The sequence below is a fragment of the Solenopsis invicta genome, chromosome 3 (assembly GCF_016802725.1).
Source record: "Solenopsis invicta isolate M01_SB chromosome 3, UNIL_Sinv_3.0, whole genome shotgun sequence".
Classification (NCBI taxonomy): Eukaryota; Metazoa; Arthropoda; class Insecta; order Hymenoptera; family Formicidae; genus Solenopsis; species Solenopsis invicta.
This window is the reverse complement of record NC_052666.1, coordinates 26,330,814-26,350,565: the sequence shown is the minus strand read 5'-3', so window position 1 is coordinate 26,350,565 and position 19,752 is coordinate 26,330,814. Positions and strand designations below refer to the sequence as shown.

At 31.2% G+C, this 19,752-nt stretch overlaps 1 protein-coding gene across 7 annotated transcripts in view; it reads right to left on the bottom strand.

Annotated features, from left to right (window-relative positions):
• LOC105207916 overlaps positions 1 to 19,735 on the bottom strand; it is a 36,671-nt gene extending 16,936 nt beyond the window's left edge. Inside the window, exons 1-3 of one of the 7 annotated variants that reach the window (XM_039446661.1) lie at positions 1,881 to 2,187; positions 1,619 to 1,793; positions 1,378 to 1,537 (exon numbers count right to left, since the gene is read on the bottom strand). In XM_039446661.1, the coding sequence (XP_039302595.1) occupies positions 1,378 to 1,479 (102 nt within the window). In that variant the 5' untranslated portion in view covers positions 1,480 to 1,537; positions 1,619 to 1,793; positions 1,881 to 2,187. Of the gene's footprint in view, positions 1 to 1,377; positions 1,538 to 1,618; positions 1,794 to 1,880; positions 2,188 to 5,433; positions 6,625 to 17,975; positions 18,073 to 19,212 lie in introns of those variants that run through there. The other 6 variants (XM_039446664.1, XM_039446663.1, XM_039446662.1 and 3 more) reach the window with 6 other exon arrangements.
• Between the last annotated feature and the right edge of the window lie 17 nt (positions 19,736 to 19,752).

Here is a 19,752-nt window from a genome sequence, read left to right as displayed (position 1 = left end):
TAAATAAAATTTTTAAAATTTTAATTTCATGATATTGCATAACTTTAATTTTTACATATTTGATCTATGGATGTTTTGATAATAATTCAAAAAATATTGTGCTTTTTTTTCGTTGTGAACTGACATCTAAAAAACGTTCAAAAGACATCTCATACATGGCAGTATGTGACATCATCAATAAATGATCAGTGGAGTAAAAGACGCAGCATTATGAAATTTTTCACGCTTATTTCAACAAAAGTATATTTTGAAACAAGATTTCTTAAAATCAAGTCCTTAAAATTAAGATCTAAGGTAAAAATAAATAATACATATTTTAATAGTAAATTTTCCTTTAGTTCCTATAAATTAATTTAAAAAATTTGATATTTCTGGGAGATATATATGTTACAATATATTAGTGTAATTATTATAAAACTTTTGTAATGCAATGACAATACACATGTCTAAAAAAATGTAAAGGCATCTTTATAATGTATATTGTACATGTGTTATCTGATAAACATCTTTGGGTTTTACGTTATGTACATACATATCATACAAGATGATTTCTATGTAAGATAGGTTAGGTTAGGTTAGAAAATCTGGACTGCAATTAAATTTGAATGGATATAAGGCATTATTGCTTTGAGCTGCATGAAGAAACACTACCTAGATATCATTTTATCCTTACTTAACATTTGGTAAACAACAAGGATTAATTGATATCTCTGATGTTTCTGAACACAGCCCTGTGTATACGTCCTAACCTAATGACATCTAATGGACAATGATGTCTTTGGATAATATGCAGTACTTTGATCATATGTAGAAAAGAAGTCTCCAGAATATCCTCAAATTATGTTTGGTACGTCAAATGACCATACATAAAGAACGGGGACGTCGTTCATACAGGACATTTATACAGCATCAAATTGTTACTTGGATAATGAATAAAAAATATTTTCAGATAAAAGTTGTATGATCTGTGAAAGAGCATAAATAATGGTAAATTAATTTTAGAAAAAAATCGTTTTTTTACAGTTACTAAAGGCAGAGCTAGTAAAAAAAATGGAATAGATTAAAAGAAATATTTAAAAGATATAAAAAATATCCTTTACAAATAATATAAAAAATACCGATTTTTAGAAAAGATGTAGACTTTCTCAATTATTCTAAAAATTATTTCAATTTGTATAAATAATTTGATAAATTTTCTAAAAAGTTATAAAATTATACAAAAGCTCTGAAATTTGCATAGAAATTTTAAAAAATTATATGAAGAATTCTAACAAAATTTTTCGTCAAGGAAAACTAAAAATTCTATACACATTGTATTGGAAATTTTTAAACAGATCAAGAAAAGTTGATAATTAATTAACCGCGGGAAGTTCGCACCTTGACTAGCAGCATGCGACGACCTCTATTTCCGTGAAGGCTCCTCTTGAGTTGAGAGTAGTTGGTGAAGATAAATGTATTTTGCTCCTTGTATCCCACCATTTTTGCCGGCACAGCCAAAACAATTTTTTGTTGACTTTTGATATCCAAATTCCTGTCCCTGTTCAGGTTCAGAAATCAAAGAACAATCGTAACAATCCTTACTCTCGGTCATAATATGTAATAGAACTAACACACGAACTTTTAAAGAACTGAATCGTCGAGAAAAAAGCAAATACGCCTTTAAATTGTGCAATCAGTGAATGAGAAGTCAGTGAAGAATTTCCACGAGAGACCGCAATACGCTGGGGTTAATCTTTCATTTATTATAACCTTCTTCGACTCTCCTTTCTTCATTCGCTCTTCTTTCGATTTGTCTAAGCTCATGAGACATAAAATATAAAATGCATAGTATAGGTTGTTCGCGTCGAAATCGTCGCATGCTTCAACATACTCCTACTCACTTCAACGCACTTCGATACGTTAGACTAATGTTGTGATTGGTGATAAAAGTGATGCAAATGGAGCCCCTTGGAGCTTGCGACGTGAACAAACCTTATGGCACAAGCACAACAAAATCGCTGGACCAATGAGTCTCATGTAAATTAATATGGCAACTTCACTAAATACTTATTAGTTTGCTATGCGTCTTGCACATTCAAGCTCTAACGCAGTAATAATCTAAATGTGATAGAGTATTCACCCCCCCCTCCTCCACCTTATGCCTGAACAGTTTCTACTGTTTCCCCAATTCGCTTGTGGGGATGCTGACATCTTTCGGAAAATCGTGAAAGAAAACTTGAAGAAACCTGTTGAGAGCTAGAGAGAGAGCTATTGAGAGAGAGAGAGAGAGAGAGAGAGAGAGAGAGGGGGTGGGGGTCGTTATTTATCGTGTGCTCTGAGATAGGATTTCAAATGCAGAGAGAGAGAGAGAGAGAAAGAGAGAGAGAGAGAGAGGGGGAGGGTATAGAATTTATACCTGACGTCCTTTTCAAGGCTACACATTTTAAAATATCCTCTACGAGGAAAGTTTAATTCGATATAATATATTATACGTTATGTATTCTACATATTTCAAGTAAAATTTTTCTTGGAAAGAACGTTTTGGAATTTAACCCAAAAATCTATTATTTTATTAGGTATATGAATGTTTGTCACGAAACCATTATACGCTGCAAAAGTTTCATTTTTTACTCTAACCCTTTAATTCTCTTTCTTCATGAAACTTCTTTATTTTCTTTTTTCATTTTGTTTATTAATATTTATATCTTTTTTTGTCAAACTTTTTCAAAGATTTGTTTACATAAAATAAGCTCTCTAATAAAACAAGATTTTTTTTTATGAGAATTATACACATAGAAACAAAGTCATTTATATTTATGACTTTCCAGTAGAATTTTATTAATCTTTATTATATGAAAATTTCTGCATTGCAAATCTCATTAATAAATGCTTTCTCCTTTTTTTTTTAAACTCTTATTTGTAAATATTTTCTCTAAATTATTTCGCATTTTTTGCGACGCATGAGACATGTAGATTTGCAGTAATTCGAGATGATTCATATGCTGAGTAGATGAGTTCATTTCTAAGCTCTTATCTGTTTTTTTGCATTACTAACCGCGCGTAACTCTCATTGCCTTTTTACTCATTTCTAATTCTGTTAAATCGCAAGAGTCTTCTATTTAAATATAATTGTTTTAATCTTTCTTTTCTTAAGTCTGTAACAGAGTGATATACCAAAGATTTTAAACCTTCATAATGGCACGCTAAACAAAAAAGGTTGATTTTTTTCTAGCCATTAATATACGGCTTGTAATTAATCTCATAATTTTATTCTACTTTTCCATCGCGTCTTTTAAAAAGTATTAAAGAATAGATCTTCGACAAATTTTTAATTAAATCAGAATATGTCCATTGAAAGCTTTCATGAGCGTTATAATTTATGTCGACATCGCGATAGATCCTGAGATAAGCGAGCACTTTTCGCACGCAATTCAACGTAATATAAAACATTCTTTAGAATCAACCGGAAACCACTAGCGAAATTTAATTCCTACGAGCCTTTGAGATATTTATGACATGACGAATCAAATCGAAAATGCATAGGCGTAATTCATGCAACAATCTTGTATGAGATTAAATGTATAAATGCGTTGAGTCTACAAAGGAGATGCAAGCAGATGGCATAAATAGAAGTAAGCTTATTCAAAGGTATGAATTTTTTTTAAAACTAATATTATCCTAGTGAGGGACGTACATTTGATATGTGTGTCAAATGGTGCTGAATAAACACAGAATGCTTACGATTGTCGGAACTCCTTCGAGATAAGCAGTTCTAAGAATGATGAAACAGATGAAATTCTGCAAGATCCATTCTCACATATATCTGATATGTTTATAAAATTCCTCAGACGCATATATTTCATTATAACAAACGTACAAATATAATATATACATTTAATATATATATTTATATATTTAATTTACACGTACATATTTAATACATACATTTCAATAAATAATGATTATCCAGAAGCGATAAACAAGTCTATTATGAATAACAAAACATAAGAAAAAGCAAGAATAATTAAACAATTACGCAATTTTCAAGTTCTCGTTTTACAACGGGATTTCTTTTTATTACAATTTCTTTGATGAAAGAAATATTTATCGGCGCTTTATTTCTTTTGATTTAAAGTATTTGCGAATTTTATTAAAGAGTATTATACTGTTCAGCAAAAAAATCCACAAGAACATCATTTATGAATTCAGATAAGAATTTTTTCATTATTTTTAAAATGTTTCAATTCGTATAAAAAATAAGAAATTTTTTAAAAAGTTATAAAATTATATAAAAATTTTTAAAAATTCTATATATATATATATTTATTTATATAGAAATTTTGAAAATAATTACACGAAGAGTTCTAAAAAACGTTCACATATCGGAGGTCACACATCGTAGTTAATAACAAATATTTAATAAATAACTAAAACATTTCTTTTTTACAATTTTAACCATAACTTTCTAAATCATGTAATAAAACGCTAAAGCAGTTTTGGTAAAAACGGGATCGTACTTAATGTCCAAACAAAGAGAAATCCTTGTGCTCGAAAAAAAATCATTTTTTGTTGAACAGTGTACCCGTTCTGTTTGATTAGAATTTTTTTTATACGGTTCATTTTTTCATTTTTTTTATGTTGAAAAAAAAACAGAAAAAATAAACTGTACAAATTTACAGAAGTTTACAAGTAAGATGAGCAGTAACTAAACATAACTGCTTTCCGTGAAAGCGTAATATCTGTCCGGAAAATAAGCCATACATAAATTATATACAAAATATGTTCTCATATATATATTTTTCTTTCTTTTGTATAATGTTTGTTATATATATATATATATAACAATATATATATATATATATATATATATATAACAATATATATATATATGTATGTATAATAAAGAAATAGAAAATAATTTGCGTGATAATTGTTTTTTTTTATAAAAAGTTTGAAAAAATAAGAATATGTTACCTATGTGTAATCATATACAATAACATGTAAAATTGTAATATATAATTCTAAATAGAATATTGCATAACGTAATCGTAATTCCACTTTTTGTAAAGAAAACAATGTGCAAAATTTATTTTTTTGATGATTTTTTCTATAGACAGAAATTATACAAGAGAAAGAAAACATATAAGTATTTGACATATATTACATAATTACATATACTTACATATAATTGTATATAACAATATTTACACTTATATAGTATATTTACACTTACACGTATATACATATTTCATATAATTATACATGATATGATTATGTATAGGCCATTTTATTCCTAGATGGTCATGCTAGCTAGAAGACATCAAATCACACGATCTTGAACTTCTCTTCGTCTTACGGCGGAGTAAGCGGAGTTTCATATTATAGCATGAAATTGTCTCACGAACATCAATGCAACGTTAGGACATGCGACTCCTATCTCGAGACATTTAGTACCTTTTGCATTTCGCGGCGACATCTCCGACAAATGTAACCGCTGATCGGCAAAACCGGCAGTTTTCTCGCGACGGTCCATGACAACACCGTCTTCAGATGTCTGCGACCATGAGTCGCAAGCTTGAAAAGCTCGCAGCAACTTGCTGCCTCCGTTTCGTTCGTTTCTCGACACGCGTCTCGTTCGGCGTCCTCTGACATCGCAAGGCGACAAAAAAACGATACAAATGCGAGATTGGATTAAATTTATACCGCTGTTTTTCGTGTTCATTATAGAGATCACTTTACACCATCGTCGCTGGACGAAGTCGGTTTATGCAAAATAACGACTGTCGTCTTTGATGACGCTTTACCGAACACCGATGACGTCAATGACGCAATTGTTAATTAATATAACGTAATAAAAATCGATAAAATAAACAGCAAAAGTTCCAACGCTCTTATCTGCGAAATGTTTAGTCTGAGTTGCGGACTCTTCACTCCTCGTATAGAGCTAGGGTTCGAGATTGTTTTACCTATTCCAACGCGTTGATTCACTTCGCCGCTCTGTTTGTAATATGATTCTGTTTGCGTCCCACTCACATATCAAAATATATTAAGTACCTTGAAACCTCAGAAAATTAACATCGTTTTAATTTACGATCCAAACAGAATACAAAGATTGAAATTTCCAGAAAGCAAGATTACTTGCAAAATAAAACTTGACAAGAAGAGTTGAAAAGTATGGACAACGAGATGAAAAGCGCTCGATCGACGCCATTGGCGTGACTCACAAAAAAGATGCTTTCACCCCTTCACCTTTTCTCTTTCCATCATGTTTTCATGGCTAACATGAAATGTAATGCTTGTAATCAGCATCTACAAAATGGTTCATCGATGCTAGCGCCAATTATAAGTTTGTTCGCATTGCATGCTCCAATATATTCCAATATGCTCCAATATATTTGCCGCATATGCATTGGAGCATGTTGGAGTAAGTTGGAGTATGCGACGCGAACAAACCTTATGACACGGTGCATCAATATCCATCGGTATCTCGCTGTCATGCGCAAAACAGCCTATAGCTAGCCACCTTGGTGATATAACGAGAGAACATGTTTTCTTTCTTCTATTTCAGATCTCATTATATTTTTTAGAATTTTTTATTTTTAATATTAAAAAATTTTTCAATTTTTAATTTATGAAGATTTCTAAAAAGAAAATATTTCTCCTTTTCATATAAACATGCTTTTACAGATTTTATAATTTTTTTTTTTAATTACAAAATGATAAATCTTGAAATATTTTAGAGTTTACATGTAAAGAATTCTAAACTATTCAAGAAAATTCTAGTGAAAAAAATTTTCATACAATAATACTCTTGTAATAATTTTTTATAGTTCAAATTTCTAAAAATTTCTAAAAATTTTAAATATACTTTTTGAGATTTTATAAATTATTAAAAATTATAAAATAAAAAATCAGAGAAATTTTCTAAAAAATTATAAATTTATATTAAAATTATAAAAAATTCTCTCTATTGAAATTCTAAACATAATAATATGAATATTTCTAAAAAAAATTAGAATCTGCCTATACGGGATCTAGTTTTCCATTTTTTATGTATGAAAAGTTTTATCTCCACAATTAGTTGTACTTAGAACAATTATCTAGTTTTTTCGGTTTATGTAAATAATTATATAGGATATATTTTAAACCTTAAAAAAGTCACTATTATGAATCACATATTATTGCTTGTTGTACATACAATTTATTAATATTGGACAGTATTATATATGTGTGTGTAAATACATACATACATATATACATATATATATATATATATATATATGTATATATATATTTATTTATTTATTTATTTATTTATACCATATAGGTTTACTTACTAAAAAAAAACAAAAACAAAAAACAAACAAACAATTCTCAGTCAATGAAAAAACTACTATAACTGATGAGCTTTGTTTTCTCACTGCGCTAGGGTAAAAATTACCCCAGTGAACTGATGGATTAATTACTCTCGATTTAATAGGGTAGGGTGATTGAAAAGCATATCATGATCTCTTTGCCCCATGACGTAATATTGACGACCTGTATTGCCGTACTACGTAATCGCTATTCAGCTGACGTTGCCATAGTAACAATTTTAGACATCCAGAGGGATTTCTCTTGAACTGTTTAATGATTAATTTAAAAAATATATCTTATAATTATTTTTTTCCCTTTTAAAATAAATATTACATATAAAAATATTAAGAAATATTATATGTATATAGAATTAAAAATAATTTTTAAATATGCTCTAGTATATAGCTATTATAAAAAAACTGAAATCTTTATGTATTAAGTTTTGTGACGCTGTATAAGATCCACCGATTTTATTGTCTATATATAATCATAAAATCATATAAATAACGTATTTCAATTTATTGCATTTATTTTGAGCAACATAACAATTATATATATATATATATATATATATATATATATATATATATATATATAGTATAGTAATAACAAATATACAGAATAGTAATGAACAAAAAAATGTATAGAAACATACGTGCTTAAACGTATGTATAACAATGTAATTGATAACATCACGTTTTCTATTTCACATAACGCGTGTTAAGCTTGCTCTTCAAATTGGATTTCATATTGAGTTATTCTGCATCTAAAAAACTGTAACATTTGCTTTCTTGTAAAACGAAAAAGCAGGTACCTGCAATGTTTCGTTTTATTTATTATGATGAAATTAAGGCTACGTTCCGTTTCACGCATGATGCGCATGATGTATCATTTTGTCCTTGTTTAACATTTGAGGAACCTCCGTTCTTGCAGACAAATTCAAATCTAATTCCCACGATTTATTTGTGTTATCAAATAGATGGTGGGAATCAAATTTCATTTCGTAAGTTAAATGTGTGTCAAGTGAGTCGTTTGCAAAACAAATGCAAAAAGAGCTATTTTTCACATACTTTATATTATAATTATAATACCTAATGTGTTAAAGAAATTCTATTGCGATCAAAATTAAATATATTTTTAGAATTCTTTTTATTGTAAATTTGTGTTCTAAAATAAAAAGAATTTTGAATATATTTTTCTTGGTAAAAATGTAAAAAAATTTATTTAAAAAAATTATGTCTGTTTGTCAAATCCTTAAAAAAGAAAAATTTTTTACTCTTGCTTATAAAACAATGATTGTTGATGTGACACTAATTTCTGTGAGTAAAGGAAATTATTTCTTTCCGTAAACATACTTCTTCCCTTCAATTGAATAATTGTCCACGTCGAAAAATCTCGGATTAGCATCTAATATCTATAAAATTGTGATTCGTCTTGCCTAAATATACCACGGATCAAGTGATATAGTCAAAACAATCAGAAATATCGCAAATGATATCAACTGCTGGGTCATTCCAAAAGTCAAAGTAAACTTTATTCTCTTAAAAAGTACTGTGATAAACAAATTGTCTTATCAATTTGTTTCTGCTTCCGTTAAACTCTATATAGGAGTCAAAAGGAGAATTCTCTGTAGAAGTTCTCTTCAACCATTTTAGAACAAATAGCAATTTAAAAACAATAACAATATCTGACTCAAATATAGCAACAACAATAAACACAATATATTTCAAAAAACTCAATTAACGAGTATCAACAGATGTTAATTATATGTATGTACATACATAATAGTTTATTGAATTACAGAACATAAATTACGTCCTGTAATTAATTAATTGATCTTTTTCAAATCTCTTGTTAATAACAACTGATGCACGTTTAATTGATCTGATAGGGTGTGTTTGGATTTTCTCTCGAGTGCTCCTCAAATATCATTTTATTATTATCTAACTTTGTTATCTAACTATGTGTATCATCAAGAGGCGCGGTCGCGCTACGCGCCAGGTGACACGCAAAGCAAACATAGATCATATAATATAAAACCTGGAGGAATATTGAGAATTTTTTTTTAAACTGGACAAATAGCATTAAAATGATTGCCGGCTGATAGTTGACACGTACACGTTAAGGGATCCCTTCGAACCGGGTTTTTAAAATGGGAGACAGCCTATGGGGACAATTTCCTCAGTTAAGATCTCGGAATTCCTACCGATGAGGGTAGGTCGGCTCTCTTTTATAGAAAAGAGGAGAATGATCCCCCATCGAAAACATCTCCTGACACTATTTACAAAAGGAAAGACCCTAAATCTTACCCAAAAAATAGAATCTTTGACGGTCTTATCGTTTTTTTATTTATTTATAAACTTAAGTCTTTTAATAGATTTAATTTCAATATTCATGTTAGAAGTTCGAATAGCCTCAAAAATATCTTTAATTGAATGTTTTAAACCAACGCCTTTAATAATACCTGATAACCTTATAATTAATAAGGAATTCATCTTCCCAGAGGCAAGAAATTTGATCTTTCGACAGAGTTGTTAGCATCAGTATGGATTTTAAAATTGACACCTAAGAGCCCTTGTTTAATTCACATAATACTTCTAATACTTCTATTATCACACAATTTGAACAATTTTTTTCCTAAATTTATAGTGTAAATTATCGATATTTTTTTTATCAATCGATTTAATGTGAACCAAAAAAGGCACAATATTTCTTGAGTTATATTTATTAAGCTTGTTGGTTAAGTATAGATTCCACTCTGTTAAAAGTTTGACTATTGTCAATATCACTCCGAGTAGCAGTTCGATCATTACCACTAGCAGACGAACTACTTTCATAGACTAACAATAGAGATAAAATTTGAGAAATTGTATTAGCTCTATTACCATGCCTATCACTTCTTTCTAAATTAGTAAGAACGGAACGTCAAAGTTAACATTATCTTGAAAAAAACCACTATTACCTTTACAATACTTTGAAGGATCAGTCTTATTAGATTTAGTACAACATTTTTTGGAAGAATTATTATTACGTCTGGTTTTAGGAAGAGAATTATTGAAGGAAAATTCTTTTGGCCTAGCTCTTATGATTATTTATATTAGGATTATTATCTACCATAGTAACAAGAATAAACGAGAATAAAAAATAAAAATTAAATTAACATATATAATCAATAATCATAAAAATAAATGATGATAAATATTAATACATAATATAAACATAAATGAACATAAATGAACGAAACTAATAAACTATTATAAATACTATGATATATAAGAATAATTAACAACATCAAAAGATTAGTATTATATTAGTGTACAAAACGAGACCAGAAATAATATTATCAAAAAACAGCTTTAAATAATATAAAATAAATATCTCTTAATTTTTTAAATAATTTTTTCTCCCTCTATATTAATTAATTGTTATATTTTAATCAAATTTGAATTATAACAAAAAAAGGAAACAAAAAAAATATAAGTTTAAATTTAAATTTAACAAAATAAAAATTTGTTGAGTTTTCGTAGGCTACTCATCGACATTCTAATACAAGCATCCATCCAGAATCAGTCTTAAAGCTCAATTCTGATCAAGTTTCTTGGCGGAATCCCTCAAGTATAATAAAACTTCAGTAATCCCAAGAGTGTATAATATATAAGGACGTAAAGACGACGATTAATATTAAGTTTGCACTTCGTGGAACACGGAATCTCAAATGACTGTCCTACTTGGACACAGATATGTAAAAATGTGCTGCAGGCCAAGCGTGAACATCTCGATTACGAAAAAAAAAACTTTCTCTTGAAGGAAGATTCTCTTGGCCTAGCTAGTAGAACCGACCTTGATTTAACAAACTAGTTAGACCAACTGGTTTTACTAATTAATAGAATCAACCTTAATTGGTTTTAATAAGTAATGGTTTTACGAATAATGACAGATTAGACATAAAATACAATGTTCTTCAACAATCTTCCCTGTAGGACGGCTAACAAGCGGAGGACCCGACAATATTCTCGCCGATTTTAATAAAATTTTAAGGATATGTAGTATTTATTTATACCTTTATTGTAGTAAAGCCGTTCGTTGCACAACTTAGGCATTTTTGAGAAAATGACGATTCAATATTTTCAGCATCTTACAGTACCGTTACAGAAGAACGATTCTCGAGCAAGCAACGTGGCATAAGGCATTAGGACGTTGACTGGTACGTTTGGAATCCCACGTTTAATCCTTGCAAATGCGATTTCTTTTATCTTATATTTTTTAATTGTTATATATAATTTAAAAAAAACCTGGGATCCAAAGCGTACCAATCAACGTTTTAATGCCTTACGCCACGTCGCTTGCTAGAGAATCGTTCTTCTGTAACGGTACTATAAGATGCTGAAAATATTTAATCGTCATTTTCTCGAGAATGCCTAAGTTGTACAACGAACGGCTTTACTACAATAAAGATGTGAGTGAATACTACACACCCATAAAATTTTATTAAAATCGGCGAAATCACTGTCGGATCCTCCCTTTGTAAGCACGAAGTTTCCCTGTTTCTTGTCAGAAAATTACACTTATTCGTAGATCTTTATATATTCATATATGCTACACGTCTAAAAACTATAAATATTAGATAGTCTCTTATCGCAAAATTATATGGACGCACGTTGATTTGTAAATCTTAATTTATAAATTAATTTCTCTTGTAACTGTGGCAAAAATCTCAAAATAATACAGAAGCTTTCTGTTCAGTTTAATCCATTCTATCTACTCACGAGTGCTGTATCAATAATTACTAGATATTCTTGCTTACATATAAAACGTATAATTCATGCTAATAAACAAGTATGAAATATGAAAATCTTGTTAATGTATGTATAATTTAATCTTCTTTAAAAAATTTTCAATAATCTTAAAAATTATAATAAAATATTGTCAGGGTTGGATAGTAACTAAAAAGTCAAAAGTTAAATAATAAAATTAAAAAGTTAATGATTTTTAACTTATTATGTAAAAAAAGATTTTCATGTATTTTAACTCTTAAAAATAAAATTAAAGCCGTACATACAAAGTAATCGAATAAAGAATCTATAATGAACTGTATCTATCGATATACATATCAAAAACTCGAAAAACTTTTATTTGAATTGAATTTTTTTGTGAAAATTCGACTATTTTTAGAATTTAATTAGTTGATTGATATGATGAGTGACGAGGGAATTAAATGCAGGGGAACTTTGAGAAACACCTTAGTATACAAATGCATTTAGAACGTATTAGTCAAACATCTTTATGTATGAAATAGGGTCCGTTCTGTTTCTCTAATGAAGTTAACCGGAGCAAAGGTCCGGATGAAGATTTTAAATTACGATTTTAAATTGTTTGTATTTTTTTTTTTTTTAAGACTTTTGAAGTGCCGTTAAAAACGTTTGTAAATTATTCAGAAAATCTTAATTAATTTTTATTTAACCTTCCTATACCCGCGCATTGATCTGTCAGATCGACAACTCACATTATGTGTTTTTTGTTTTAATTTTGTTCAGTAAGAAATAGAGTTTTGTTCAAGTTTTTATAGTACGTAAAATTTTCTAACTTTTGCCAAAGGCTGTGTTACGTCCAGCCTTTAAGAAAAGATGGTTAAGGAAAGGCCATCTGGAATTTAGGGAAGGCGGGAAAGGACGCAACAGAATCTTTAAACTCGTGATCGTACTTGTCGGACGTACGACACGAGGGCGAACGCACTTTTATGACTCTGGAAATTGGATCACCGTGCCACAATACGCTTTGACGCCCTTCCAAGAGTCGTGTGATCGTCGGTCCTTATTTGAGTCAGAGAATCGAATCTCTTTAACTCGGGATCGGACCTCGCGTGATCTTTTACTAGGAGGAGGCTCCTAAAAGAGAAAAGAAGATTTTACATTTGACAATTTGATTTGCCGCATTTATTTATTACTAGAGATGTATTGGTTTAACGTTAATTTTTCTCATTAAGTTGTAAATAAAAGAGATAATTAATTGCGAACATTACAAATTTGACAGTTCATAATCTAAGCATATAATCTAAATAATAGTATTCGATTATTACAACATTACTCAAATAATTATAATTTATAGATTATTAAACAATTGTTACAAAAATATATATAAGTAAGCGTATGTATAATTATGAGACATTTCCGAGGGCGATTTGATCAGATTACAATTAATTCGATATGTCGGAAAAAGACGGGATATTAACTTCTGTGATTATTCTTTAGTAATTGATTTTTAGTTAATAAAAAAAAGGGGGGGGGGGGGAAGAAGAAAGAAAGAATGATGACTTACTATTTTCACGTAGCGGGAGACTCTCAAACGAATCTTGGATTACTAAACTTTTACAATTATGGTAGTGGCCAACGCGGGTTTCTAATTGCCCATCGTGTGGAGGTACGCTCGCAGTAGATATTTAGCCCCGTGACACTCGCGGAAAAGTAAAAATGCGAACTTAACCGGCACTGGGTGACTGACTGAATAACGGATTAACGGAGTTGAATGGATATAGCTGAGTCTCAACGAATTGATGAACTCAGTGAAGGAAGAAAATAAGTACCGACGAACTGACGGACTCGGGTGGATGGGATGAAACGAAAGAATAAATCCGAGCGTCACAGATTCGAGCATACAAGATGCCACGGACTGTGCGATGATCCTCCTGCTTAGGAATGCTGTTTATTTCTACTGGTTTTGGCCGATGATTCTTGGGAACGTGTGCACCAATTTTATTTGTTGTAACGTCTACGCGCTCTTCTACGAGTTTCAATTTAATAACGCTCTTTGTCTCTAATGCTTCGTCGATCGAACACGTGTCAGGCGTCAAAAAGCGCCGTCTACTTAAACAATCTCATAATTTCTTTTTGACAATAGACTTCTCGGTAAAGAACGTAGGTGACTTATTAGCAAACTGCAGAGAATGACAATTTTAGAGCAATTTATTGTGGTGTGAGCGCTGAGTTTCTGGGAGCCGAAAGGGCCGCGTACTCGTGTTTATCGATTTCCTGGCTTTAGCGTTTGGTAGGAGAGCTTATGCGTATCTTTCTGTCGAATAACGGTGTACCCGCTCAAGAAAAAAAAATGTTACTACGCAGGACGTAACAGCTGTAAAAAAAGACTGTTAGTCAGAAATAAAAGTAAATTGATTCTATAAAACTTTGATTAATTGTTTTAACACATACACAGCTATAATATTATACATAAGTAATTTTATTAATTCATCATATATCTATAAACATGGCCTTACCACTTTTGGTCCCACAGACCGTGCACGAGTATATGTGTTACTCATCTATTTGACGCGGGTATAGGAAGGTTAAGAATCACATAATTGACCGAAATATACATTTAAGTTGCTAGTGTTCCGAAAGTGTTACGTAAGCTTTTATCGGTATAGTCTCTGTAGTAATCCGAGATCCGTAATCGATTACAAATCTTTTAGTATTTTTTATTTTTGCTATATAAAAAGATTTCTTCCTCTGGTCTTCCCTATATCATGGATTTGCATTACAATTTGCCTGCCGGGACGACCACTGTGCCACCTTGCTATTCTCTACTGTTTTGATAGATTACTCAGTGATTCTAAAGACACGTACCATTAATTAAAAAGAAGAACAAAAAAAGTCTGGATAGCAGTTTTAGGTTTCTCTTTGCTACAGCTGGTTAATTATAGTGCTCCACATGCGATTGATACCGCGCCACGCGCTGTGGCGACTCGGTCCCATCAAGCCTTGAACGGTAGTGGGGAGATAGTAAGTATTGCTTCAGAAATCGGCCTGACTGTTCATGTTATTGCGAGCATTGTTTAAAGCATTAATATTTTATATTCCGATTTATGATTGCATTTCAAGTCCGACGAACATGCGGCGGGCAGTTTGAATAAATTGGAGATTGTAAAAAATTAAAAATTATTATTTGGCACTAAAAATCGCCGTGACTGACATAGGTTTTCCAATTTTATATTATTCATAGACGGAGACTTTCTTATGAATGCTATGGTATAGAGCATTCTGGGTGTGAAATTCAGAGTATTTAAAAAAATATTTTAATTTTTTGACAAATTTTTAAGTAATCTTAAGTTATTAGAAGACAGTTAACAGAAAACAATATTTGATTAGGATGCAAATGCCCACATTGCACGATGCAACGCATTCAATGCAACGCAAAAAGGTAAACATAAGATTAGAAGGCTTATATCAGTTACAGATTCTTGTACCGAATAATAATTTTTAATTTTCAATCTACAACAATCTCCAACTTATTCAAATTGCGCGCCGCATATTTGTCGGAAACACAGTCTTGAAATCGGAATATGTAATATTAATGCTTCAAAATCATATATTAAGACCCTCCTTCACTGAAAAAACTGATAAAATACTCTCTTCTATCTCCCGCTTAGATAAAGTATTCCACACCCAGAAAAGTCAAAAGTCTCTATCCCTCATCCTACCTTTACTTTTATCATTTTCTTTCTCTTGAATCTTTTTCTTAATTCATGTTCCCTTTCGGGAGAGAACAAAGTAGTCAAAATTAGCTGTTTCGTGCCCAATCTTTGAAGAAGTATAAATTAAATAAAATATATTTTGTGACAAACATATGTTGTAACAAAGAGTATATTTTGTATGGTAACTATCGTACGATACATTTCGTATATAAAAACAAAATTACGTATCGCGGATTGCCGCGTGTAACGAGAAAACCGCACATAGCGAGAGTAGTGAGACAGTTGTTTTCAAGGGTATCCGGTGACCATTTCGCGAACTTTCTGTGCTCGTCCGTGTGTGAGAAATCCTCCTTCGCGAATTTGAACTTAATATTTGCGAATCTCTCACAATAATCACGGTTGCCACGTTAGAGAACGTTATTTCCTCTAAAAGGAAAAGCCATTCGAATATAAACGATATGAGTTCGAATTCGCGAAGAAGGATTTCTCACACGCGGACGAGCACAGAAAGTTCGCGAAACAGACATCGGATACACTTGAAAACAACTGTCTCACTACTTTTCGCTATGTATGATTTTCTCGGTATACGCGGCAACATGCAGTACGTACCGGCCATGATGCGTCATGAATAGAAGAACCCCATAATGACATTACGGGATAGTAATTTTTTACAGGGATGCTACTATATAATGAAATGTTATGCAATAACTATTATTAGATGTATCTTACCATATGCTGTTGTTAGTTTTTATATTATTTTTAGTTTAAAGTTGTTAAAAATTATTTAATGTATTTGCCTTCTCTTTCTAAGTATTAAAAAGGAATTCTTTTTTAATTCATTTCGAACAGATTATGCAAATTCGAAATAAACTTAAGAAATGGAATTCTTTTTGGATTTAAATGGATCAGTTGTGTTATGTGGGTTAATTTCTACAGGCTACTGGTGTATACAACTTACTGAGTTATTCAGCACCATGTTCACAATCAGAATAATAAACATCTTAAAAATGACTTAGAAATGTCTTTAAATCATGTCATCATGCTGGTTTTTAAAATCGTTTTATGTCCCGATTTTGGATATACATGCTGTTCGAGTACCATAATATCAATAAGAATTACTATATATGTTAATAGCAGTTTTTGTAATATAACACATTTATTACAAACACTAGCACACTAAATAAATTTATTAAAATTATTTTATAGTAATACTTAATACACACTTTTCTTTTTAAGTTTTTCTTTATTTTACGCCGTGTCTTGTTCGTATTAATTATTAATTTTTGTCATTTTTACAACCCAGCTATATAACGCTATATACACACACACACACACACACACACACACACACACACACACACACACACACACACACACACACACACACACACATATATATATATATATATATATATATATAAAATACATGTATATGTTATATAACATTACAGCTATGTTATATTTAATGTTTACCAGGAAGTATGTAAAAATTATTAAGTGACTTTTACATGTACTTTAACATTTTTCTAGAAAGTATTTATGTACGCTTGTTAAATAAAAAAAAATGTATATAAATGTTATAACTAATTATAGCCAACAAGATTAGAGAAATATATGTTTTCATATAAAAAATAAAAAGTGACCTAAGGAGGCAGGACTTTTTGGAAAGTTAAAAAAAGTATATCTTTATGAATATTTTTACGGAAAAAATGATATGAGCAATTGATTTGAAATTTTGCACACATAAATGTTATAACTTCCATAATTTTTCAAATTTTTTGATAAAAATGCAATTAAAAAAAAATCGATTTTTTTAACTCTTCAAAGGGTCCTTGCCCCTTAAAGCAAAATATACTTGCTATCACTAACTATACTATCATACTTTAAAGTAATTGATATTCTAAATTACAAAAAAAAATAATTTAAATGTTGATTATCAAAAAATGGAATTATTCAATAATAAATTAGGAATGAAAAGATATTTTGCCTTAAGTCATTTTTGTTTCAAAGTTCTTTTTATTTTTATTTTTTATATGAAAACGTGCATTTCTCTAATTTTGTTGACTATAAAAATAATGTTTGTTTTTAATACATATAAATAGATATAAATTGAAAATATAACAAAAATAGAATAAAAAGGCACAAAATAAAAAAAAATTAGCTAAAAAATACTAACTTTATACGACACCTCGGATCATTCACCTCTCAGAATATCTCTTCCGTAGTGTTTCGAATAAAGGGCACGCACAAACTGGCTGCTAGCATCTGGTCAGTGACGTGAGACTGGTAAGCTATATAATAGAATCAAAAGTACCAAACTTATCTTAGGGGGGGGGGATAGAAACCATATGTTTGCCTAGAGGTTTTTTCGACACTTGTGTTTGAAAAGGATATGTAAATAAAAAGGACAAATAAAAGAAATTATTACAGGCATAGTAAAAATAAAATTCGATAATACAAATTTGAATAACAAATAATATCAATAATACGTTGATAAAAAAAACACGCAATTCTGGTAATGACATCTACCGCGGCGCATTGAAACTACGTGTATGAATCGTTCAATTAACTCAATGGACCATATGTATATGATCAGGTCCTCCTACGTTTCTACCAACTCGATGTCGCAAGAACGAGAGATACCGATGTAAGCAGATCCGGTTATCGCATTGGCTTAGTTTACACCGGGTGTTTGATACACGTACTAACTAGTAATTTTCTATTAAATTATCTTAATTTCGGCAATAAATTTAAAGAATAGTATACTAAGCTGGTACAATATGAATTGAGATAATTAAATATATGTATCATGTATACACGCATCGTAGAAAATAAGATAATTTAATAGAAAGTTACGAGTTAGTACGCGTATCAAGTACTCGGTGTAAACTAGGTCATTATGAATTTTTCGAACACGTTGATTAATTACAGAATAAAAAATTTTCTGCAGCTACAAGAGATTGCAACAATCCAATTAGCACGTTTAAAAAACTCATTATCAGAGAGAAGACTGATGGTGTCGTCACATGGAGCGGAATAGCGGAACGCGGAACGAGCGGAGCCAATCACGTTGTACGTTCTGCGTTACGCAGTTTTCATTACGCAGTTTTCAATACCCCCCATCCCTATAAAGCGGAACGAGCACATCGCGGACTTTGCGCAACTTGCGCAATAATCACAAGTGATTATTTCAAAGAGTTCTTTGATAATCGCGTAAATCGTATCTGTTGGCACACCTGGCGAAGGGATGCGTGCCGAGCGTGCGTACACAAACTTTAAATTTTTTCTATCCTAACGGCTTATGCGCAATTTATTGAGTCGTAATTTATGAGAGCGCAGTCAGGACGCGACACAAATACTGAAATGTGAGGGCGACATAAACAGTAGATACTCGTACAAATAAATTGACTCACCGTTCGCTGATCGCTCCGTCCAGCTCCGTCTCGTAGTCTCAGCCGTCGCGCCGCTTTCGAAGATCCAAGATCCTCCTCTTCTCGATTCATACTTGGCATAAACGCGCGACACTTGATTTGTTTTCGATACGGAGCAACGGAGAAGACGCGATTAAACGCGCGACGCGACTACCATCCCGACTAATCATTGTCGTCTGAGCGACGCGAGGATCCAAGATTCTCTTTACGACGATTCGTCTTGATTCATACTTTTGACACAAACGCGCGAGCCTTTGTTTTGTACTCACGCGTGTCAGAAACTCGGAATAAGAGGTAACGGAGAAGCTATGAAACACGATTAAACGCGACACGACTTCGCACCATGCATTTGACACGACGGATGTCGGTACGAAAGCCGACACTTCACTTTCGGCAGTCCACGACACTTTCGAAACACTCGCTCGCATCGAACACTCGTACGGGATGACGAGGATACGAGTTCAAATGCGCTGCTACGCACCGCGACCTTTCGCCATGCTCCCTAACCGACCGACTGCTGGC